Raw genomic sequence first — 25,217 nt, forward strand, 5'->3', positions numbered from 1 at the left:
TCTCCACCCCCCTGCCCCTCCGCCCCTCCACCCTTCAAACTCCTTTGGCACTTCCCCCACCTTGTCCGCCCTCGCACGTGCCCCTCTGCTTCCCCTCCTCCATCTGCCCCCAGGGTCTCTAAGCGCCCCCTGCAGGTCCCCTCCGCAGGCATCCCCCTCCATCTCAGCACCCCCTGCGGGCGCCCCTACACTCCCTCCACATCCATCCCCTAGGTCCCTGTGCACCCCGCAGGGCCCCCCCATTTCCCCTCCATAGCCATCCTCCTCAGGTCTCAGCTCCCCCCGAGGGTGCCCCACCCCCTTGAGCTCCCCCATCGCCCATTACCCCCTCTCCCGGGCTCCGCCCCTTGCACGTGGACCCCCAGCTCTCCCACCCCGCGCCTGCGCACTGCTGCGCTTAACCCTCGCACCCAGGCGGCTCACGGGCGACAGGCAGCGGCGGGCAGCACGCGGCGCGAGGCGGAGGCCACCAAGACCCGGTGGGCTGGGCGCCCAGGCCACGCCTCCCGGGTGAGGGGCCGCCCCAGGGACTAGACTCCAGCCCCCTGCAGAACTCAGGCCGCTCCCGTGGGCGTGGGCGGGCGGCTGGGCGGGTGGGAGAGGCCCCGGCTTGGTGTGGAGAGGCGGGCCGGGGAGGAACCGGGAGTGGGGGTGCCCCGGGCTCTGAGGGTGCGCCATCCGCGTTGCAAGGGTGCTCAGCCAAGTTTGCATGAGCTGGAGGCCATGGGCCCAAGGCCGCGTGGCGCAGAGGGTGCGCAATCTAGAGTCACGTAATGGTGGGAAGCTTGCAGAGGCCCTACATGCTAGTCCTACCCTAGTGCATGTGCTGCAAGCCCACTCAGGCCCCAGCTTTTTAGGCCTGGCAGGGTGCACTGGCCCAGACCCTGCAGGGGCGCCCCCTTGCTAGTCCTAGTCCTGGTGCACTTGCTGAAAACCCCCTCAGGCCCCAGTTTTTTAGGCCTGGCCATGTGCACTGGCCCAGACCCTGCAGAGGCGCCCCCTTGCTAGTCCTAGTGCCTTTGCTGCAAGCCCACTCAGCCCCAGCTTTTTAGGCCTGGCCATGTGCAGTGGCCCAGACCCTGCTGGGGCGCCCCCTTGCTAGTCCTAGTCCTGGTGCACTTGCTGAAAACCGCCTCAGGCCCCAGCTTTTTAGGCCTGGCCATGTGCACTGGCCCAGACCCTGCTGGGGCGCCCCCTTGCTAGTCCTAGTGCATTTGCTGAAAACCCCCTCAGGCTGCAGTTTTTTAGGCCTGGCAGTGTGCACTGGCCCAGATCCTGCAGAGGCGCCCCCTTGCTAGTCCTAGTGCCTTTGCTGCAAGCCCACTCAGGCCCCAGCTTTGCAGGCCTGGCCATACCCATTGGCCCAGACCCTGCAGGGGCGACCCCTTGTTAGTCCTAGTGCATTTGCTGAAAACCCCCTCAGGCCCCAGCTTTGCAGGCCTGGCCATGTGCACTGGCCCAGACCCTGCTGGGGCGCCCCCTTGCTAGTCCCAGTGCTTTTGCTGCAAGCCCACTCAGGCCCCAGCTTTTCAGGCCTGACAGTGTGCACTGGCCCAGATCCTGCAGGGGCGCCCCCTTGCTAGTCCTAGTGCATTTGTTGAAAACCCCCTCAGGCCCCAGCTTTGCAGGCCTGGCCATGTGCACTGGCCCAGACCCTGCAGGGGCGCCCCCTTGCTAGTCCTAGTCCTGGTGCATTTGCTGAAAACCCCCTCAGGCCCCAGCTTTTTTGGCCTGGCCATGTGCACTGGCCCAGACCCTGCTGGGGCGCCCCCTTGCTAGTCCTAGTCCTGGTGCATTTGCTGAAAACGCCCTCAGGCCCCAGCTTTTTAGGCCTGGCCATGTGCACTGGCCCAGACCCTGCTGGGGCGCCCCTTACTAGTCCTAGTCCTGGTGCATTTGCTGAAAACCCCCTCAAGCCCCAGCTTTGCAGGCCTGGCCATATGCACTGGCCCAGGCCCTGCAGGGGCACCCCCTTGCTAGTCCTAGTGCATTTGCTGAAAACCCCCTCAGGCCCCAGCTTTTTAGGCCTGGCCGTGTGCACTGGCCCAGATCCTGCAGAGGCGCCCCCTTGCTAGTCCTAGTGCCTTTGCCGCAAGCCCACTCAGGCCCCAGCTTTTCAGGCCTGACAGTGTGCACTGGCCCAGATCCTGCAGGGGCGCCCCCTTGCTAGTCCTAGTGCATTTGTTGAAAACCCCCTCAGGCCCCAGCTTTTTAGGCCTGGCTATGTGCACTGGCCCAGACCCTGCAGAGGCGCCCCCTTGCTAGTCCTAGTGCCTTTGCTGCAAGCCCACTCAGGCCCCAGCTTTTCAGGCCTGACAGTGTGCACTGGCCCAGATCCTGCAGGGGCGCCCCCTTGCTAGTCCTAGTGCCTTTGCTGCAAGCCCACTCAGACCCCAGCTTTTTAGGCCTGGCTATGTGCACTGGCCCAGGCCCTGCAGAGGCGCCCCCTTGGTAGTCCTAGTGCATTTGCTGCAAGCCCACTCAGGCCCCAGCTTTTCAGACCTGGCAGTGTGTACTGGCCCAGACCCTGCTGGGGTCCCACCTTGCTAAGCCTAGAATGTGTATTTCCCAGAAGCTTATTCAGGCTCAAACCTATTATTTCTAGAATCTTCTGGACTAACTCCTGCTTTTGCCTAAACTCTACTTAGCCCCAGTCCCTCCTAAGCCTAGGTCAAATCAACTTAGTCCTGACTCCTAGGAGGTCAGGACCTTGTCATTCCTTAACGAAATCGCACTGTGCCCTACCAAGACTGCTCTCTTCTCTCTCAAACAGGCCACTTCACAATGGCGGGGACTGAGATCTCTGTCCTTCCTGAGCAGTTTACCCAAATCAAAGAACTGGAGCTGATACCAGAAAAAATCCTGTTAGAGGAGGAAGAAGGTGGAGTGTGCAGGGGGAGGGAGCACCTGAGCCCCAGAGATGGGGCTGTGGAAGCCCAGTGCCCCTACGGGCCACTCCAGGCCAAGGTGCTGGAGGCCGAGCAGGAGCTGCCGGTCACCACGGAGGAGAGCGAGAAGCACATTCTGACCCTGCAGACGGTACACTTCTCCGAAGATGTGGAGCAGCAAGACATCAGCTGGCTGACCCCGCAGCACCAGGAAGGGGTGCAGGTGATGGTGCAGCAGGCCAGCGGTGGGCTGCAGTCTCTGCTGTGGCTGGGCGAGGGCTCCCAGCAGTGCATGGCCTTTAGCATCCAGCAGGAGGTGTACTCCCTGCAGGAGATAGAGGTGATGAAGCTGCACCTTCTGGAGGGCAGTGTGGCCGTGGCCAATGAAGAAAGTAAGCTTGTGGTGAACCCGGCTGAAAGCACCGGATTGGTCAAGGTATGGTGGGTTTTAATAAACAGACCCTTTCCATGGAGAAAAAAAGCTCAGACTGCTTTTGTTTTTTAGTTGCCCTTTGTGATATTAGGTATGAACAAGTGGTTTAAAAATGGCCTTTGAAATAAAAGTAAGTAAAGAGTAAACAGTAAAGAGTAAAGAGACTGCCCTAGGAAAATCTTGGGAGACCTCATGTTCTTTTCCAAGAGTCTAAAAAGTTATACCAGTCAGAAGGCTGCAAGGTGCATTGCGTTTTTAAAAGAACAGTGTTAAGTTTCGTTCCCAAAACCCTGGCTACTTAATAATTATGGTGTTTGGGTGCAAGAGATGATCTTCTGTTCATCTGAAGGAAGAGAGAGCTTCCTTCATTCTTGTCTTTCTTTATGTATTCCATGGTTTCATCAAGGCAGAGTCTCGTCGATTGTCATTAATAGAGGATTTGTCTGAATACTCACTTTTGTCCATTAGCTCGAGAAAGGTCAGGAGGAGGACCAGCAGCCAGCCGAAGGAAGATTCGATGCACAAGCAGGAGAGCAGCTCTTTTTTGTGGAGGCGAAGCCGGGAGATGAAGGAAGAGACGAAATTGTTCTGACCATTTCAAACTTAAACGTGGAAGAAGAAGAAGAAAAACCAGCATCCGGTCAAGGACATGTTGAAAAAGCCAATTCTACAAAAATCCAAAAAAAGGCGAAGGGTAGGCCAGTTTGTTTAGCGTTAGGCAACCATGGGTATGAGGGGGCTGCTGTTTCCCTTTAGGGGAACGAGATGGTGGTTGAAATTTTATGTGGTTGACTTTTAGTTGCTTTCAAAATGCCAGAAAATGGGAGAAATTTTAAAGTAGTGTCCTGTGTTGTGAGTCAAATCTGAAAGAGTTTGTGTCTCAGACACAAGGGGTTTTAAAACAGAGGAAAAACATTCCTACAAAGTGCTGTGTAGGAACGTAGAAGGTGGGCCCCTGATCTGCCCCGGGTTTGCAGCCCCCTGGGGTGGAGGGATGGTGTGAGGCTGATGGAGGCCAGAGCGAGGCCTCGGGGCCAGGAGAAGGAGTGAAGTCCAGAAGGCAGCAGAGGCATCTTCCAGGGAGGCGATGCTTAGGTGAAGCCAGGGAAGAGGACTTAGAAGCCATTAAGCCTGGGGATCACCATTCCAGGCAGCAGGAAGTGGCCTGTGGGGGCAGCCCCGGCAGTGTGTGGCTTCTCAGAGAGGGTGGGCAGCTCTCCGGCATCGGGAGAGCCCCGAGGATGGGTGCTCAAAGAGGGAGATGAGGCCAGGTTTGCAAGGACCGTGAAGCTCAATCAAAGTCATATTAAAATTGAGATTGCATCACAGCAGCCACGGGGTGAAGGTGACCCTCAAAAATCACTTGTTTAGCTTCTTAGAAAATCCTAGTTTCAAACCCCCCCCCCCCCCCCCAGGTCTCCATTTCCAGCTCATTGGTACAAAGTCCCACCCGGCAACACCCAGCTGTTTCCTCCCAGCAACAGGTAGCTGGGGCTGGAAGGTGACTCAGTTTCGAAAGTCACACCACCACTGACTGCTCTTACATGTGGTTCGAGTCATTAATTTAGGTTTATGGTGTCTGGCTTCAGGTGGCTGAGTTTGCAATCTTTGCTCTAATATGTATGTGTATATATGATGCCTCTCATATATTTAAATCGAGAGAACATACCCCCCAAACTCCCAGTTCCTGTTCATTTTATTTTTAATCTATTCACAGTTTTATGCAACCATCCCCACTAATTCCAGGCTCCTTTCATCCCCCAAAGATAAGTGTACCCATGGGGCGCCTGGAGTGCTCATCTGAGTCGCCCTCAGATGCTGGTGAAGCATCTGCCTTCGGCTCAGGTCATGATCCCGGGGTCCTGGTATCGAACCCTGAGTAGGGCTTCCTGCTCAGTGGAGAGCCTGCTTCTTCCTCTCCCTCTGCTGCACCCCCTGCTTGTGCTCATTCTCTCTCTCTCTCTCTCTCTCTCTCTCTCAAATAAATAAGTAAAATCTAAAAAAAAAAAAAGAGAGAGAGAGAGAGAGAGAAGTGTACCCACGTAGCAGTCGTTTCTGGACGTTTCATCTAAATGGACTCGTACACATAAAATGTGGCCTTCACATTTCTTCACTTAGCATTTATCAGAGCTTCATGCCTTCATCCCTGAGTGGTCAGTCGTCATGTGGATATAGCAGGTTTTGTTTATGCTCCGAGCCATCCATCACCATTTGGGCTGTTTCTACATTTTACTCAGTGTGAGTAATGCTGCTGTGAGCCCTCATGGACAAGTTTTTGTTTGCACACTTCTTTTCTCTTCTTTTGAGTGTGTGCCTAGGAATGGAATGGAACTGCCGAGTCATGTGGTCAATCTATATTTGACTTTTTGAGGAACTCACGGTTTCCCCCAGCAGCTGCACCAACTTAAACTCCCACCAGCAATGTGGGAGGGTTCCAGTGTCCCCAAGCCCTTACAGCACTTATTTCCCATTAAAAAAATATTAGAGCCATCCCGGTGCCTATAAAGAGCTATCCCATTGCGATTTTGATTTGCATTTTTCCCTGATGCTAATAATGATGTAGGAAGGTGGTGAAAAATTAACTGCAGGATGGTATATTTTCATGTGCTTATTGGCCGTTTGTAAGTCTTTGGAGAAAGGTCTGTTGAAATCCTTTGCCTGTTTTTTTTTTTTTTTTTTAATGGGTACCTGTATTCATTTCCTGGCACCGCCCCCAACAAAATGCCACAAACTGGGTGGCTTAGACAACAGGAATATGTTCTTTCACAGTCCCAAAGGCTGGAAGTCTGAGATCCTGGTGTTGGAAGGCTCTAGGAAGGAATGAATTCTGGGCTTTTTCTTAGCTTCAGGCCTTGTCACAGTCGTGGCATTTTTGGCTTACAGATGTATCTCTGGTCTCTGTCTCTGTTGTCACATAAAATTCTCCCTCCCTGTGTGTCTCTACCTGTGTTTCTTCTCTTCTGAGGGCACCAGTCATACCCACCCTCATGCAATATGATCATCTAAACTTAATGACATCTGCAAAGACCCTATTTGCAAGTAAGGTCCCAATTACAGATACTTACCCTTAGGATTTCAGTGTATCTCTTTGGGGATCACAATTCAACCCATAAACCTTCCATTTCAAGTTTGTTGGGTGTGGCATTGTGAAGACTGCTGGAATTTGTGAAGCGGTTTTTTTACTCTATTGAGATGATGGTGCTTTTCCTCCCCTTCCTTTGGCTAATAGGGTGTGTTGCACTGATTGGTTTTCGTATGTTGAACCACCCTCCCATTCCTGGGATAAGTTCTATTTGGTCTCGGTGCACAATCTTTTTAATAAGCTCCTGAGTTTGGTTTGCTAATATTCTAGTGGAGATTTTTTCATCTATAAGGGATCTTGAAAAAAAAATTAAAAATATATATATAAGGGATGTTGCTTCATAGTTTTCCTTTGGGGTCTTTGGCTTTAGTATCTGAGTAATACCGGCCAATTTGGCCAGAATTAGGAAGTGTCCTACTTTTTCGTGTGTGAACTTTGAAAAGAATCGATGTTAGTTCTTTAAGCATTTGGAAGAATTCTCCAGTGAAGCCTTCTGGTGCTAGGGATTTATTTGTGAGTAGTTTCTGATTCATGACTCAATCTCTTGATTTACAATAGGGCTATTCAGATTTTCTATTTCTTCTTGAGCCAGTTTTGGTAGTTTGAGTGTTTCTAGAAATTTTCCATTTCATCTGGGTCATTTGGTTTATTGGCTTGCTCCAAGTTGTTCAAAGGTTTCTCTTATAAGCTCCTTCACCCTTTACAGTTGGTAGTACTGTCCCCCACTTCCCTTCCCTTCCTGATTTTGCTCATCTGACTTTTCTCTTGTTTCTTGGTTACAAGTCTAGGTAAAGATTTGTCAATGGTGATCTTTTAAAAGAACCACTTTAAAAAAAAATAAAAAAAATAAAATAAAAAAAAAAAATAAAAGAACCACTTTTGCTTTCATTGGTTCTGTTGTTTTTCTGTTTCAATCTTACTGATGTCCACTCCAGTCTTCATGATTTCCTTCCTTCTGCTAGGTTTGTGTTTAGATTTCTCTTATTTTCCTAGTTCCTCTAGATGTAAAGTTAGGTTATTGATCTGAAATGCTTTTTCTCTTTTAACGTAGCTGTTTGCAGCTAAAAATTTCCCTCTGAGCACTACTTTAGCTACACTCAGTAAGCTTTGTTGTTTCACTTTCATTCAACTTGAGTATTCCACGTCTTTGTGATTTCTTCTTTTACCCATTGGTCATTTGTAAGTGTGTGGTTTAATTTCCATGTATTTATGAATTTTCCAAATTCCCTTCTGTTGTTGATTCCTGATTTCATGTCATGATGGTCAGAGAGCATATGATTTATGTTTTTTGATTCATCAACATTTTTTTAAAAGATTTCATACTTATTTGAGAAAGAGAGATGAGGAGAGCATGAACAGGGGGCAGGGAGAGGGAGAAGCAGGGAGCCCAAAGGATCATGACCTGAGCCAAAGGCAGATGCTCAACTGACTGAGCCACGAAGCTGCCCCTAATTTATCAACATTTGTTTTGTGGCCTAACACATGGTTTTTCCTGAAGAAAAACATACTCACCTGTGAAGAATGTCCATTGTGCTGTTGTTCAGTGGAATGTTCTGTAGATGTCTGTTATATCTGTTTGGCTTATAGTGTTAAGTCTTATGTTTCTTTGATGTCTAGTTGTCCTCTCCATTGTTAAAAGTAGAGTATTGAGGGGCATCTGGGTGGTTCAGTGGTTGAGCATCAGCCTTTGGCTCAGATCATGATCCCAGGGTCCTAGGATCAAGTCCTGCATCAGGCTCCCCATGGGAAGCCTGCTTCTCCCTCTGCCTATGTCTCTGCCTCTTTCTCTTGTGTCCCTCATGAAGAAATAAATAAATAAATCTTCTAAAAAAAATAATAGAGTATTAAAGTCTCCTGCTGTTACTGAAGTGCCTCTTTCTACCTTCAGTTCTGTTTGCTTCAGGTATTTTGGGGCTCTGTTATTAGGCGCATATATGTTTATAATTGTTCTACTTATGTGATGGATTGAGTAACCATCCTGTGTCTCTTGTAACAATTATTGTCTTACATCTGTTTTATTATCTATTACTAGAGCTGCCCCAGCTTTTCCAGGTACCATTTGCATGGAATGTCTTTCATTGGATTAGCACATTATGCTAAAAAAGAAAGAAGTGCTGAGTTACTTTGATGTATCGAAGTGGAATTTAAACATCTCAAAGAAGATTTTTATCAACATGTGAACTCTGTATTTTCTTCCTGCAGAAGTAAAACGAACCTTCCGCTGTGATATCTGCATGTACACCTCTTCTCGAATTTCAAGTTTTAATCGTCATATGAAAATTCACACGGCTGAAAAGCCCCATATGTGCCACCTTTGCCTGAAAGCTTTCCGCACTGTCACTCTACTGAGGAATCATGTCAATACCCACACAGGTAAGCCAGCTGAGAAGGATATTTGCCATTAAGGATGAGTATTAAGGTTTATACATAAATGTGAGTCCACCTGTTTGCACATCAAAATAATGTGTTTGGTTTAATGACTTTAGTTTTGTCTTCAATTTTGCCTAAAAACATCAAATGTTATAAGGATTTTTCTTGTTTATGTCTAGGATATTTATGCTCTAAAGGGCCTCTTAATTTTTTAAAGTGTTCTGAAACTGAGGCTCATTTATAGGTTATAAATTCCTAGGAAAACTTGTGGTTAAGTCTCGTTTAATAGGATAAATATGGGATTTTACAGGAACCAGGCCCTACAAGTGTGGTGACTGTGATATGGCGTTTGTCACCAGTGGAGAACTTGTCCGACACAGACGTTATAAACACACTCACGAGAAACCCTTTAAATGTTCCATGTGCAAGTATGCCAGTGTCGAAGTAAGTTCACTCTTGTACTTAAAGCTTCATGGAGTTATTAAGAAGTTGACATATAAGTTAAGTTACGTCATAGAATCTCTTACCAAGTAGGTTTTACTAAAGGTATTATTGGTACAAAATCTATGCAGGAAATAAAACTCATTCTAGTTTCTGAATTTAACATAGAAAGTTGGAGGGGCACCTGGGTAGCTCTGTCAGTTAAGCATCCGACTCTGGATTTCCGCTCAGGTCATGGTCTTGGGGTCATGAGATTGAGCCCCGTGTCAGGCTCTGTGCTGGGTGTGGAGTCTGCTTAAGATCCTCCCTCCCTCTTCTCCACCACTCACATACACACTCTCTCTCTCAGAAAAAAAGAAGAAGAAGAAAGAAGAAGAAGAAAAGAAAATTGGATTTTTTTCTTTGATTATCAATTAGCGAAAGCAACACTTAAAGGTGTACAAATTATAAATAAAATCATTTCTACTTGAGAAATAACTCTCAAGTGTGTTAAAAAGTTCTGTATGGCGTTTTATGGAATGTACTCAGGTCTACAAAATCCAAAGGCATTTGCTCTAACGTAGAACCCAGATCCAATCTGAGTTTTTGCTGCAGGTTTGGATCTTACCTCAGCAGCACCTGGTCAGATACAAAGCTTGTTTGAAGGTTCAGACAGGGCCCATTTCCTCCTTAATTACAGAAAGACCACCTTTCTTAAATGTCAGTGATGTGACAAGGTCATTTCAACGTTTTATTTATACCTTCAGGCAAGCTCGGCCCTGCCCCAAATGAAATGACAGCCGAATGCGACACTTAACTTTACAAAGCCACTTGTCTACAATGAACAGCTCCGTCAGCACGCTTGCTGGGTCCTGAGTCCGAGCCCAGTTGAGAAAGGAATCGCACACTCCCACGAATGGAGTTAAAGGGGAGGGTTGAAGTTTAAATGCAGTCATGATGCAACCATATTTCGCAAATGAGGGAAGCTCACGGACAGGGTCAGGATTGGGTTCCAAGAATTTTTTCCCACTATTACTATTTTTAAAAATTGTCTTCGGAGTTAAAGGTGATGGCTCTGGATAGAAACACACAGTGAAGGTTTCAAAGTACAAAGCCACCTGAGAATCCTAGGCCCCAAGAGGCCCCCATGTTGGTGCCTGGCTTGCATGTTGGCGGAGACCCTCCTCGGGGGGTGGGCAGCCGGCACACAACCCGAGGGGTGGTCGGCCTCAGCGTAGGGACCCTCTGCCACTGCCATCATCCTTTCTGTACAGTTTCCAAGCCCTGCCCTGTTGCTGTTTTAAGAGGGGGAAATAGCCTAAGCTCCCCCAGCACCATCTCTCGACACTGGGGCCAGCAGGGATGCAGAGAGGCTGTGGGAACCTCACAACACTCCTGGAAGCTTGTGAACACCCCTCGTCCCCTGCTCCCTTCGGAGCCACAGAGGACATCTGTGCACAGCTGCCTTTGCTGCTCCCACTGCTCATCACGCCTTTTGTGCTAGAGTTGTTAAAACTTTTTATTTTGTCTTTTTATATACTCAAAGACTTCCAGTTTCCTTCTAAAAATCTAAGCCGAAGTTTTCGGTGTGGACCTCATCGTCCATTCTAAGACTTCTGCAGTTCTTGAATGTTCTCCAGGCTTACGTATGCTTGTCCCATACTGGGGAGTCAGACGAAGCGTAGCCTTCCTGAGATCGAAGGCAGGGCTGACGCAGGCTTTCCGACATCTGTCGCCCAAGTGTGGCTGATTGCCCTGTGTTCTGCTGCAGGCAGATAAGGGCCTGCTGTAAGTGTTTACAGAAGAAGAACAAGTTCTAGAAGGTGATCAGACAGGCAGGCAGAAAATGATCAAACGAGAGGGAATATGTGGTTTGCCTTTTAATTAATTGCCTGGGATATGTAATTAATCAAATTAGACTTTGCTCCCTTTTACTTTGAAGTTTCTTCTTCTAAAGAAACCCCTAACACCTAGAACTTGTCCTTAGTTGACGGCGAGGGCCTTCCTCCATTCATGGGCCATTTAGGGTCCACAGAACTGTGAAGCACCTCTTAAGGATGCTGGTCCATTAAAGACCCGCCGTTTCAAGGCCCCGGCTTTATTTATGCGAACAGAAGTCTCCTGGCCTCCGCGCGCTGCTGCGTGATCCCAACTTTGCACTATTGAATGTATGTTGCCTTGGAAATGAAAATCAGCGCGTGTACGGCTCCGAGCGGCTAGACCTCAATTCTCCCTTTGTAAAGGGAAGTTGAGTCTGAGAGTCTCTCGAAATTACTGCTCGTTATCCACAAAGGGCCTTATACACGCACATCAAATGAAGAACAACATCCACCGCGGAAAATAAAAAGTAATGACGGGTTCCCAGTTTTCAGTGTGTGAAATCCGCCCTGACGTTAACATCTGACCAATTTCCAGATCTTTGATCACGCTGATTAATTGCAGGCTCTTAGGACTTTTAAGTGCCGATGGCCCTCAATGCCCTTCATTTGTCCGCCAGGCGAGTAAGCTGAAGCGCCACATCCGCTCGCACACCGGGGAGCGTCCCTTCCAGTGCCTCCTATGCAGCTACGCCAGCAAGGACACCTACAAGCTGAAGCGCCACATGAGGACGCACTCAGGTAACACACGCCCCAGGCCCCGCGACGGCAGCACAGGCTCCCCCAGGTTCAAGCGAGCCATGCAGAAGGTTCCTCGCGGCACAGTTAAAGCTCCGATGTCGAAGCGCGTTTCTCCATCCTTTCCAAGGTGGGGATTTGGGTCTGCACCTTTGCATGTACTTAGCACTGGGGGAGCCCACGTGAATGCCCGGCTGTGACCCCACGGGGAGAGGTGGAACGCTGCCACGTGTTTGCCTCTGTAGGGTTGTCGGGGTTTTAAAAGTCACCTGCTTCACGGGACCTCCAATTGCAAGGCAAGACGTAAAGCGTGCTGCTTTCGTGATGCGCTTACTTTACTTTTTATTTATTTTTAGTGGACCTGAAGCTGACATAGACACTAGCTTCAGGGGTACCACATGGTGACGGTATTGTCACATACTTGACGCGATGCTCGCCGTGATAAGTCACCTTCTGCCACCGTACGAGGTGACACCTACCACACGATTACGGTACTATTGACCACATTCCCCGTGCTGTGCTGTTCATCCCCAGGACTTATTTGTTATCTAACGGAAAGTTCATACTTCCTAATCCCCTGCATCCGACAGCCTGTCCCTCAACTCCCATCTCCTGTGGCAACCACCAGTTGTCTGTATTTATTAGTCTGTTTCGTTGGTTTTGTTATGTAGATCCCACATCTAAGTGAAACCATAGGGTGTCTTTCCCTGCCTGACTTTTTCACTCAGCAAAATCCTCTCCAGGTCCATCCATATCATTGCAAGTGGCAAGATTTCATTCTTTTTTTATGGCTGAGCAATATTCCTTTGTGTGTGTGCGTGTATATACATTTATATATATATGTATATATATATCTCATATATCTCATATAGATAGATAGATAGATATAAAATCTCACATCTTTTTTATCCATTCACCTACCGCTGGAGAGTTGGGCTGCTTCCGTATTTCAAGTCTTGTCAATAATGCTGCAGTCAACATAGGGGGCATATATCTTTCCAAAGTACTGTTTTTCTTTCCTTTGCATAAATACCCAGAAGTGGAATTAGTGGACTATATGCCATTTACTTTATATTTTTATATAATATAGCTTTTACTGTGTGTGTGTGTGTGTATATATATATATATATAGTATGTTTAGGTGTGTGTCTCGGTTCTTTATACCAGGGAACTGGGTAGCTAACAGAGCAGTAGCCATGAGATGTTCGGGGAGCTGCCTGTTTGGACGACTGTCCACATGGCTGTACCTGCTGTCACGGTGTCTGGGCTTGATGTAGGCATCTGGCACTAATTATGGAGCTAAGTGTACAGGGAAGGCACTGAGAAAGGACCCTGGGAATAAAAGAAAAGCTTTCGGCTCTCATGAACTTTGGAGAGGATCAGGGCTTGCTGGGCGCAGCCACCGTGCAGAGGGTCACTTTTGTTCATCCGTGTCACAGGGGAGAAGCCCTACGAATGCCACGTGTGCCACGCACGCTTCACCCAGAGTGGCACCATGAAAATACACATTCTACAGAAGCACAGTGAGAATGTCCCCAAATACCAGTGTCCACACTGTGACACCATCATCGCCAGGAAGAGTGACCTGCGTGAGTGTCTGGCTTAATGAACTTCTTTTAATTACGGTATCTGTTATCTCTCGGGGCGGGGCACAGCCTGGAAACCTGTGGATCCCGGGGCTGGTGACCAGGAGGCAGCTGGCCTGCGGGACCAGCAACAGGAAAGGGTGGGTTTTTCCAGAGGTCTTGTGGCCCCATCTAGTGGCGAGATTGCAGAAGTGCCGTCTCATGGCTTGTTTTCGGAGCCGCTCAGTTCTGGGTGCACCTGCTAAGCAATCACACAGGTAGTTCAGCTCCTAAGACGCGTCCACAGATACTGGTTTATTCCGTACCGGGCCCGTTTTTACTGATGATGAAGGGGCTTAGAGACACAGAGTGAGCTGCCTCAAGGCAAGCTAGGAGGTGCCCGGGTGCCAGGTAGTAGTTCCGACACTATGAATCTTCTCACCAGTTATCACTGCAAACCTTCCTTAGACTCTTGCTAAAGAGTTCAGGGAGCTGAGGTTACAAAAAGAAGCACCAAAACAGCCCTCCCCTTAAGGAACTCAACCTGGATAAAAGGTCAGCCTCTGGCCTGACATCCTTGCAGTGACATCGTACGCCCTCTTAATGGCACGCCACGTCAATGGCACGGAGCAAGAATGGCACTAACTGTGAGTGACTCTGAAGGGCAGATTTAGGAGTTTGGGGTTTTATCCTGCCCTCCAGGAAAGCCAGGCAGGATCTAGCAGTGGCAGCAACCATGAATGAATGAGCCTCTTGGTTTTGGGGTTTCCCGGGCCTCCCATGTTCCATGATCTTATATCTCTTTCCAAAGTGTGGAACACGTGATGCTCAGAACACGGTGGCCCAAATACAAGTCACCAATTTGCCCGGAGAAAGCCTGGCGACAAGGTGCGTCATTCTGAGAACATTTCTGAAAGAGTGAGGGTGTTTGATGAAGCCTTAACATTTTTTTTTCTAACTTGGAACATTCTGTCAATGTTCCTATAGTTGCCTGCATGCCACAAAACATAGCCCAGTGGGACCTTGTAGGACTCAAGGGCCACAGGACTGTTGCCCAAAAAAGAAACAAGACTTTGACAACAGGACAAAGTGATGGAGGTTACACCTCACCCTGGTAGGCGGCCCACTCCGCATACCCCGTATGATGCGTATTATGATGCGTATTATGACGGGTCCTGATGCGTATTATGACGGGTCCTAGGTCAGTTACAACACAGGAAAAACAAACAAACAGGGCACTGATTCTAACAGAACATCTGGAATTTTTTTAAGTAAAAATAGAGACGTTATAGCTCTGTTATGCAAAACCACCTTAACATCATCCTAAAGACCTGCCCACACCGTGATAAAGCTCTCAGGGCACTTCGTTAAATGAACACGTTAGGTCAAAAATGCAACATGCCTCACCTTCAATGCCGTCTCACTCTGTAGTGAAAGGGGATTCAGTTGAGTTGTCAGCGTGAGGTACATTTTGAGCAGCACCCAGCAGGGAATGGTTTCATTCCCTAGGAGACAGTTGACACTATCTGGAGGCATTCTGGTTGTCACAGCTGGGGAGGAAAGGATGCTGCTGGTATCTAGTGGGTGGAACCCAGGGATGCCGCTACACTTCTCCAGGGCACAGGACAGCCCACCCCAAAAGAAATCAGCTCCAAGTGCTAATAGTGCTGAGATGGAGAAGCCCTGACACAGAGGGCCCGGGAGAGAAATAATACCGTCTCAGTGCCTAACGTTCTATCACTGGTTTTAGGTGTCCACTTGAGCAACTTGCATACTTACAAAGCCATGGAGATGAAGTGCCACTACTGTTCTTCTGTCTTCCATGAACGCTATGCCCTCATTCAGCACCAGAAAACCCATAAAAATGAGAAAAGATTCAAATGTGAACACTGCAGTTATGCCTGCAAGCAGGTACTACATTTCAGGGGGTTTGGGAGATGGAGGAAGGCAGTGGTATATGGAAGCAGGGGTGGTTGGAAGGGGATTCTCTGTCATTTTGAAAATACTGAAAAAAAAGGGGCACCCAGGTGGCTCAGTGGTTGAGCGTCTGCCTTTGGCTCAGGCGTGATCCCAGAGTTCCGGGATCAAGTCCTACATTAGGCTCCCCACAGGAGCCTGCTTCTCTCTCTGCCTGTGTCTCTGCCTCTCTCTGTGTGTCTCTCATGAATAAATAGAGAAAGGAAAGAAGAAGGAAAGGAAAGAAAAAGGAAAGAAAAAGGAAAGGAAAAGGAAAGGAAGAAGAAAAGAAAAGAAAAAAGAAAAGAAAGAAATAAAAAATACTGATAAAAGTCATGCTTTCCTGAAAGAGTGTATTCAGAATAACCAGAAAGCAGTAAGCAGTCTGGGGCCAATATTTCAAAGCTACGGTTCCTAAAAGTGTAGTTTACAGGGGCACCTGGGTGGCTCAGTTGATTAAGCATCTGACTTTTGGCTTAAGCTCAGGTCATGATCTTAAGAGTCCTGAGGTCGAGCCCCATGTCAGGCTCCATACTCAGCGAGGAGTTGGCTTCAGGATTTCCCCTCTCCCTCTGCCCCTCCATCCACATGTGCATCACTCTCTTTCTCTTCCTCTCTAAAATAATTAAATAAAATACTTTTTTTTTTTTAAATAAAATACTTTTTAAAAGAAAGTATAGCTTACAGACCTCTGCATGTCCTTGAAACCAGTCAGGGCCCTAAGATCAAAGTTATCTTTAGCTAATAAATTAACACCAGGGCATTATTTGCCCTTTTCACTATGTTGACATGGGCCCTGATGGTGCCAAAGCAGCAGAGGCGCCTCAGAACAAAGCAGAGCAGAGACACCAGGCAGGACTAGTCTGGGCTGTGTTCTTCTCACCGTCCTGTGCTGGACCAAAGATAAAAGACAGTTTTATTTAAGAATGTCAGCAGTTGTCTGGAGGGAAGCTCAAGTGGCATTGTTGGAGTTGCCAGCTCAACTAGCCACTCTTTCACTAACCACTGTTTTCACTTGAAAATGCAAGTGATGGACTCTACTGCTTCAGTCTGAGACATTTGGCAGGACTCCGTGCCTTTTTCTTGAAAATAAATACAGCGAGTCCGTCACTTCGAGGAAAATGTGTTGCCGAGGATATGATTTCAGCTGTCAAGAGAAAACTAACAATTAGAAATTTGTGTAGCCACCACCATGAGTTCGACAGCTTTCTAACACTTTAAGGCTTTTTTCATGAGATTGGAGTGATTTTAAGAAAGCATTTTTTTTTTAATAGAGCGTTATGAAATGTGTCAGCATTTAGAAGCTCTCCATAACTCAGTAAACTGATGTTTGCCAAATGACCGATCGGTCTCTTATATCACAAAATCACGTGTAGGTAAAAGATTCATGCAAAGTATCAGATCAGGGGATTTTTAATGTGATGGAATACAAAAAGAACCTTCTTCCCCCCCGCCACACCTGTCCTCTCCCCCTCCTCCCAGGACAATGTGGCTCATACCTCCCTGGTATGAGTTCATCACGGTCCCACGGGGCACCACGCTGTCCTGGAAGGAGGGAGAGAGGACAGGCGTTTGGGGAAGAGGGTGCTCTTGAGAGAGAGCCTTGGAGAATCACGGTCGAGTCCACTGTGAACAGTGATGTCAACTTGAGTGTGTGTCTCCCTTGTGTGATCATAACATTTAAGTAAAACAGATAAAATTAGTACTTTTGCTTGACTTTATATATATATATATATATATATATATATATATATATATATATATATCTTATATATCTGCGCCCGGCTTTTTCTAAATTATTAACTCATGTAAATATTAGTTAAAACTTCTGGTTATTTCTTTGCTAAGAACAGTTGTTATCACTTTTAAGCTTTTAAAAGAGATATTAAGATGCGTCTTAATATTTATCAGGAAGCAGGAGGGGAAATGTTTAAATGCTTAATGTACTTCCAGCCCCAAATAGCCACTGAATTGAAACTCTGACATTGGATTTGTTTAAAAAGTTTTTAAAGATGTATTTATTAAAAAAAAAAAAAAAGATGTATTTATTCAAGAGAGAGAGCGTGAGCAGGATGAGGGGCAGCAGGAGACTCCCCACTGAGCAGGGAGCCTAATGCAGGGCTGGATCCCACGACCCCGAGATCATGACCTGAGCCGAAACCAAGAGTCGGATGTTAATCAAGCCACCCCAGTGCCCCTCTGACATTAAATTTTAAGTGTGCAGGTTCTATCTGCCCTACGTAAACTCAGGTCATTGCAAATAGTTATAGAAGTCGGGCTGCAAATCCATGAGCTCTCTTGGAGCGACAGAGGTTTATCATTTCACTCCCCAAGGAACATTCCACCACGTGCCCCGAGGGGCTGCACGACCCGCTGTTGGCCTGATGGCAGGGACGGTGCGCAAGTCTGTGTCACAGCTGGCCAGACTGCTGTCACCGTAGCAGCCCCAGGCTGACAGTGTATGTGCTGTCATTTTTCTTAATCACATACTCGTCTTTGGAGAGGGAGGAAAGGCATATAATAGAAAATGTCAAGGACTAAAAAAAATCCCCGTAAGTAGCTAAACTGCTTGTGTTCCCTCCCTTCCCTCCCAGGAACGTCATATGACCGTCCACATACGTACCCACACCGGCGAGAAACCATTTACCTGCCTCTCCTGCAATAAATGTTTCCGACAGAAGCAACTTCTAAACGTGCACTTCAAGAAATACCATGATACAAATTTCATCCCGACCGTTTACGAATGCCCCAAGTGTGGCAAAGGCTTCTCCCGCTGGGTAAGCTTACTTAAGTCACAGGAAATCCTCCTCCAAGAGGTTCCTCTGCTTCACAGGCGCTGACACACTCGGGGAGTTCAAACCCAATTATAGAAACTTGCCGGGGCCGAAGATGGCATCTACCCTGCCTCAGGGAAGTGCTTATTAGTTTTTTGGAGTCACAAAGCTCTTGAAAATCTTATGAAAGTGTGGTCTCTCCTTCCGTGAAAAAAAAAAAAAAAACGACTCTACAAACAAAACCTCGCAAACAGTTTTAGGAATTCTCATATTCCCCAGAATCTGCAAGAACCCCTGCTTTGAGTGTAACATTTTAACATTGTTCCTGTGAATTAGATTTAGGCTGCTTCACAGAGAGAATGCAATTTTCGGAACATCTCAGAGATGTTCTTAGAACAGCGTTGTTGGAACTCTGCTAAGAAATACGTTTAGTCTTCTGTGTTATTTTTTTTTTTTTTAGGCGCTGTATTAGTTCTCTATTGCTGTATAACAAAACGACCTCAAAACGTAGTAACTTAAACATTTATTAGCACACATTTTTTTTTCTCGGGCAAGAATTTGGGAGGGACTTAGCTGAGTGGGTCTGGCCCGCTGTCTCACGAGGTTACAGTCCACATGTTGTCCACTGGGGGCTGCATCACCCCAGGCCTGGTGGGGGTGGGGGCTCCAGTCCCAAGATGACGCCCCCTCCCATGGCTGTTGGCCATATTCTCACCACATAGACCTCTCCGTTGGGCTGCTCCAGTGACCTCATGAGCCAGAGCAAGTGAGACAGAGCGAGGGGGAAGCCGCTGTGCCTTTTGTCACCTAGTTTTAAAAGTGACCCCTTACTTCTATTCATTACGAACGAATCACTAAGTCCAGCCAACATTCAAGAGGCCGGGGATCGAGGTTCCTTTTTAAAGGAAGAACCACACGAGGTTCTTCTTCGTGTGGAAGAACTTGTAGAAAAACCACCACAGATGATGAGCCAGGTCCCTAGACGATGTCCATGCTCCCCAGACGATGTCCATGCTCCTTGCTGGCTTTATGCAAGTTTTGAATTATCTGAAAGTGACACTTTTTCTGGGGGGAACACTTTATCTTTCCTCTTTGTGGTTTTTCCGGGTCGCGTAGTGGGGTCGTCCTGGAGCGTCAATACTCTGAAGTTCACCATTTCAAATACAAGTAGTGGCAACACTCCAGACACGGTCGTGTTCCTACTGAGTTAACATTGCAAAGAGTCAACATGGCCAAGAACGTGCCCTTGGGTGTGAAGAGCCAGAAAACGGAGAAAAAGAATGAATCCACCTCATAGAATCCCTCGGAACATCCAATCAGTAGTTTTGAAACTTTTTCCTGCGTTCACGAAAGTGTGTTTCGACTTGCATCTAGAATTCAGGCATACCTTGGAAATACTGTGCATCTTAGTTCTACCGTAAAGCACATGTTGCAATAAAGTGAGTCAGAGGAACGTTTTGGTTTCTCAGTGCATATAAAAGTTACATTTACACTATGCTCTAGTCTATTAAGTGTGCAGTCGAGTTATGTCTTAAAAACAAGTATATACTTTAATTTAAAATTACCTTATAACTAAAAAATGCTAAGCATCATTTGAGCTTTTAGGAAGCTGTAATCTCTGATCACAAATCACCGTAACAAATATAATAATAATGAAAAAGTTTGAAATAGTGCAAGAATTATCAAAGTGTGATGCAGAGACATTGTGTAAGCTTTTCTGGAAACAGCATCAGTAGACTTGCTCGATGCAACATTGCTATAGACCTTCAATTTGTAAAAAAAAAAAAAAATGCAATACCTACAAAGTGCAGGAAAGCAGAGTACAGTATAATGAGGTGAGCTATATATAAAACTTCTGACAACTTCATGATAAAAAGATAAATATCCAATGAAAAATGGGCAAAGGATCTAAATAGACACTTCCTCAAACAAGACATACAGATGGCCTGTAAACACACGAAAAGGTACTTAGCATCGTTAGTTGCTGAGGAGAAGATGCAAAGTGGAATCATGGCAAGAACACCTAGGGCCGGGCAGCCCCGGTGGCGCAGTGGTTTGGCGCGGCCTGCAGCCTGGGGTGTGATCCTGGAGACCCGGGATCGAGTCCCACATCGGGCTCCCTGCATGGAGCCTGCTTCTCCCTCTGTGTCTCTGCATCTCTTTCTGTGTCAATAAATAAATAAAATCTTTAAAAAAAAAAAAAAAGAAGAAGAAGAACACCTAGGGCCAGCCATGAGGGTGGCTACAATCAAAGAAGACACGTAACAACAAAAGATGTGGAAAAATCGGAGCCCCCTAACATCGCCAGTTGGATTTTAAAATGGTGATGCCACCTCGGAAGACTGGCTGGTTTTCAAAAAGTGGCACATACCGTAGGCGTATGATCCAGCAATTCCTCTCCTAGGCATATAGTCAAAAGAACTGAAAACACAGGACTACACGAAAACTTGTACGTAAATTTTCATAGCAGCCTTATTCATAACAACTCCAAAAAGTAGAAACTACCCAGATGTACGTCAGCTGATAAACAGATAAAACATTGTGTGTCCATACAACGAAATGTCACTCCGCCATTAAAAGGAATGAGGTACAGGTACATTCAACAGCGTGGTGAACCTTAAAAGAAGTCATATATGATTCCCTTTCTAGGAAATGTCCAGAGTGTTCATAGAGGCAGAAAGTAGCTTAGTGGTTACCAGGGGCTGGGGGAGGAGAACACGGAGAGTGCCTCCTAAGAGAATAGGATTTCTTTTTGAAATGTTCGAAAATTGATTGTGGTGGTAGTTTTACGACTCTGCGAATAAAACAGAATTATCCAATTTACATGGACGCATTATATAGTTTTCAAATTCAGTCTCAATGAAGCTGTTAAAAAAAATTAAAGAACCCGTTTCCAGTTCCACTTGGAAGTCTCCAGTCTGTCCTAAGAGCAAGTAAAAACCTGAATAGATTGAGAAATCAACTCTTCTAGGATCTGTGGGAGAGGAGAGGACACAGGGCCAACCACTGCCCCTAAGAACGGAGACAGACAGGCGGACACAGAGTCACGGCTGCCCAGGGCAGACACTCGGTGGGCGGAGGCCTCCAGGGGGCCAGCACCGGGGTGGGAAACCTGAGCGGAATTGAGGACTTGCTGGAGGCTCAGGTGGACAAGTGTGAGAGTTAAAACGGGGCCCAGTCAGAGGGGCCCCCGCAGTACTGTGAGTTTTACCACCAGGAGCTCGACCAGGTTCCCACGGTGAGTGTCTGAAGAAGGATCCCTCCTGCTTCCTTCCAGCAGGGGACGGGGAGGAGGCCATCTGAAACAGCCCAGAACACTCCATTCTCCCTAACAACGTCTCCCGCTGGGGAAACCAGTTCACCTGAGTCTAACCCCCTGGGGTGTCATCAGAGCCTAACAGACCTGGCAGAAGGAAGACACCCAACTCCAGCCCACAAGAGCCATCCGGTCCCACCGAGTGGGAAACACTTGTGAGGCTCGCAGTCCAGAGGCCTGGCCACGGAAACAGTGAGACCAGGCCACGGCCCACAGATCACGCCCTCCCCGCGCCTCCCCTCCACTAACCAAAGCCTGGTTCACAGCAGCTTGCGTCAGGTCCAGCTACCAGGAAAACGTGACCCGGCACACCAAAAGGCAAAATCACAATTGGAAGGGAGGGAACAGTAAAACCAGGTGTGGCAGGGACGCTGGGATCATCCGACGAGGAATTTAAAATAACCCTGATTGGGGATCCCTGAGTGGCTCAGCGGTTTGGCACCTGCCTTCGGCCCAGGGCGTGATCCTGGAGTCCCGGGATCGAGTCCCACATCGGGCTCCCTGCGTGGGGCCTGCTTCTCCCTCTCCCTGTGTCTCTGCCTCTCTCTCAGTGTCTCTCATGAATAAATAAATAAAATCTTTAAAAAAAAACTGATTAATGTGCTAAGGGCGCTAATGACTACAGCAGATGGCACGCGAGAACAGACATCAGCAGAGATGGAAATCCTGTGAAAGAACCACAAAAAAATTACTACAATGGAAATGAAAGATGCCCTGGTGAATGGAATCAAAGAAAACCTGGATAAATGGAGAAAGAGTCCATGTTTATGGGTAAGAAAATAATGTCGAGGTGTCACTCCTTTACAACTGGGTCTATAGATTCAGGGCGATTCCTATCAAAATCTCAGCACGTTGGGGGCACCTGGGTGGCTCAGATGGGGGAAGTGACTGGGCCTTGATTTCTACTCACGTCGTGATCTCAGGGTCATGGGAATCTGCGCTCAGCGAGGAGTCTGCTGGAGCAGCTCTCTCCCTCCCCCAGCCCCTCCCATGCCCCCCCCATAAATCAGTCTTTTAAAAAAATCTCAGCACACGATTTTGCCAATACCGAGAGAATGATTTTAGAGTTTACGTGGAGACACAAAAAACCCAGCATAGCCAACACAGTAGTGAGGGAGGAGAACAAAGTTCTGTAGAAATCATTGACAAGCTGGCCTTCGCTAAAATGCACAGCTTCTGACCTGAGAAGGCAAGGTACAGACAGGAAGAAAAGACACACGGAGGTCCCCCCTGGTACAGGACGGTCGTCCAGAAGACACAACCCTTACAAGGCAAACCTAAGAAAACACATACACGTAACCCGATGCCAAAATGGGCTCGGGACTTTTACAGACCCCGCACCAGAGAAGAGGTCCAGGCGGCCAGTAAGCACATGAAAGGATGCCCCACATGGTACATCAGCAGGGAAATGCAAGTAAAACGAGACGCCACCACACACCTAGCAAAAATGGCCAAAATCCAGAGCGCTGATGACACTGGATGCTGGAGCGGCAGGAGCGCTCGTGATCGTGATGTGTCCACATCGGTTCATCGAATGTAACAAAAGTGCCCCCTGTTCTGGTGGGGATGTGATGATGGGGGACGCTGTGCGTGGCGGGGGCAGGGGGGCAGGGGGCACAAGGGAAGTCCGTCCCTCCCTCCCGATTATGCTCTGAACCTGAAACTGCCCCAAAATACGAAGCCTTGAAACATAGAGAAATACGTGCCCTTCTGGATACTTGAATCCAATTTAAATTCTTAGAAAGCACATCATTCACAAACTCCCATTCTTTAACACACAGTTGTCAAGTGTGTCTCCATACCAGGTCGTCGGGCCGTCCTTCCTCCCTGGTGAGGACTCCTGCTCGGGATTCTGAGTGCTGGGTCCCTCCTCTCTTGAGAAGCGTCCCTCCGACACACATGTCTGCCATACAGCTCTGCTCCTGCACCCCAAACAACCTAAATGTCGCATCAGTTACTTAAGATCTTAACACACTTACTTTTTAAAGGCTGAATGTGTGTGTGGGGGGGGGGGTGGGGAGGGTTGTTTGTTTATTAACCCAAAGCCGACGTCCGGAGTCATTAGCCATGAGCTCTGTGAATTTGGAGGGAGATTGTGTATCCGTGTGCATAAGTCTGTGGTTTGCTGGAAGGAGCCACTGCGATCATCATATCCTCCAAGGAATCCTTGGCCCCGAAAGGTTTAGTTTGTGCATAATCATCATATAAATCAGGGGTTGGCAAATTTTCTTCCGTATAAGGCCAGGTAGTAATATTTTCAGCTTCGCAGACCCGTTTCTGACCCAACTACTCAAGCGTGATGTTGTAGCACAAAAGCAGGCGTAGACAGTTCCTAAATGTACAGACACAGCAGCGTTCCAGAAGACTTGTTTTTCGAAATCATTGGCCGGCTGGATTTGACCCCTGGGCCATTGTTTGCCAACCCCAAATGGAACAAGTTTCAATAACTTACAACATCCTCCCCTCCACTTTCATGTGAATCCTTCCGCTTCTACCCATGAACCAGGACAGGCCCACAGAGCATCACACTGGAGCCAGAGTGGAAGTTAGGTGGGAGACCTTCTATCTTCAGCAAGTTGAATGACACATCACCACTTTCTCACTGTATCATCTGAATTTTCCAAATGGTGAAACATTTCTAGCTTCGTTTAAATCATCCCAAGTGTTCCTATGTAAGAATGCGTGGTTAATAGGCTTGACCAGGGAACCTCTGACTTTGCTGTTAAATTCAGAATATTGAATATCCGGTCAGTAACCCCATGCATGGTAGGTCAGGAGAGAAGCTGGCAGGCTGGCAGGGCAGGAAAATTCATATGGTATATTATTGATTTTCTTAAAATTGACAATCTGTTGAATTTCTGGTTCAATATCAAGCCTCACTTTGGAAAGTAGATGCATTCTAGAAGAATAAATGTTGTCTTTTCGTTGACTTTTATGATAAAAAAATAACATATATATATATATATTCAAAATAAGCTCACTTTTGGCTAGACCTAAACACAACAGAGAGGGCCCCCCCTTTTTAAAAAGCTACCTTTTGGGGGCACCTGGGTGGCTCAGTGGTTGAGCATCTGCCTTTGGCTCTGGTCATGATCCCGGGGTCCTGGGTTCGAGCCCCGCGTTGGCCCACTCTTTCTGCTCAGCCCACTCTCTTTCTGCTCAGCACCCTCTCTTTCTCTCTCAGATAAATTCAAAAATTTTTTAAAAATAAAAAGCCATGTTTTTTGTTTAAGAATATACCAGGCATGGGGCCCCTGGGGGGTTCAGTCAGTTAAGTGTTCAACTCCTGACTTCAGTTCAGGTCATGATCTCAGGGGCATGAGATTGAGCCCAGCATTGGGCTCCGCACTCAGCGGGGAGCCTGCTCGTCCCTCTCTCTGCTCCTCTCCTCGCTGTCGGGAGCACTCTTTCTCTCTCTTTCTCTCTCGATCTAAAATAAATAAGAATCAAAAAGAAAGAAAGAAATAAAGAAAAAAAAAAGAAAGAGTGTACCAGGCCCACGTCCCCTGCTTTCCTGCACCCGGGCCTGTCCCTGTGGGGTTCTAAATGACATTCCATCGGTGCTGCTGACTCCACCGCGTGCTCTGTGTCATTTCTCCGACAGAGTAATATGCAGAGACACTTGGCGAAGTGCAGTGCGGGGCCAGGGAAGCCGGCTGCCTCGGGGAAAACAGGAAGGATGAAGAGCAAGCCGGCCGTCCCGAGAGAGGCGGCAGTAAAGAAAGACGGTAACTCATTTTAAACAAACTACATTTTAATTTGAGAGTGATTTTGCCCGTGTCTCCCCCCGGGTGCTGA

General features: G+C 47.5%; 1 protein-coding gene and 1 long non-coding RNA gene across 3 annotated transcripts in view; one reads left to right on the plus strand and one right to left on the minus strand.

The window, feature by feature from the left end:
• The window catches only part of LOC121478259, a 36,410-nt gene extending 13,018 nt beyond the window's left edge, over positions 1-23,392 (minus strand). The window contains exons 1-2 of one of the 2 annotated variants that reach the window (XR_005984443.1): positions 23,222-23,392; positions 3,777-3,923 (exon numbers count right to left, since the gene is read on the minus strand). This is a non-coding gene — a long non-coding RNA (uncharacterized LOC121478259). Of the gene's footprint in view, positions 1-3,776; positions 3,989-23,221 lie in introns of both variants that reach the window. The other variant, XR_005984442.1, reaches the window with a different exon arrangement.
• On the plus strand, positions 2,477-18,741 carry CTCFL (CCCTC-binding factor like). Its single transcript, XM_041733202.1, has 8 exons — positions 2,477-3,324; positions 3,790-4,015; positions 8,606-8,776; positions 9,084-9,217; positions 11,691-11,811; positions 13,248-13,397; positions 15,124-15,284; positions 17,924-18,741. Exons 1-8 carry the CDS (start codon positions 2,785-2,787, stop codon positions 18,167-18,169), a joined length of 1,749 nt encoding a protein of 582 aa, XP_041589136.1. The 5' UTR covers positions 2,477-2,784; the 3' UTR covers positions 18,170-18,741.
• Positions 23,393-25,217: the final 1,825 nt, after the last annotated feature.

Source organism: Vulpes lagopus, chromosome 18 (assembly GCF_018345385.1).
Source record: "Vulpes lagopus strain Blue_001 chromosome 18, ASM1834538v1, whole genome shotgun sequence".
Taxonomy (NCBI): domain Eukaryota; kingdom Metazoa; phylum Chordata; class Mammalia; order Carnivora; family Canidae; genus Vulpes; species Vulpes lagopus.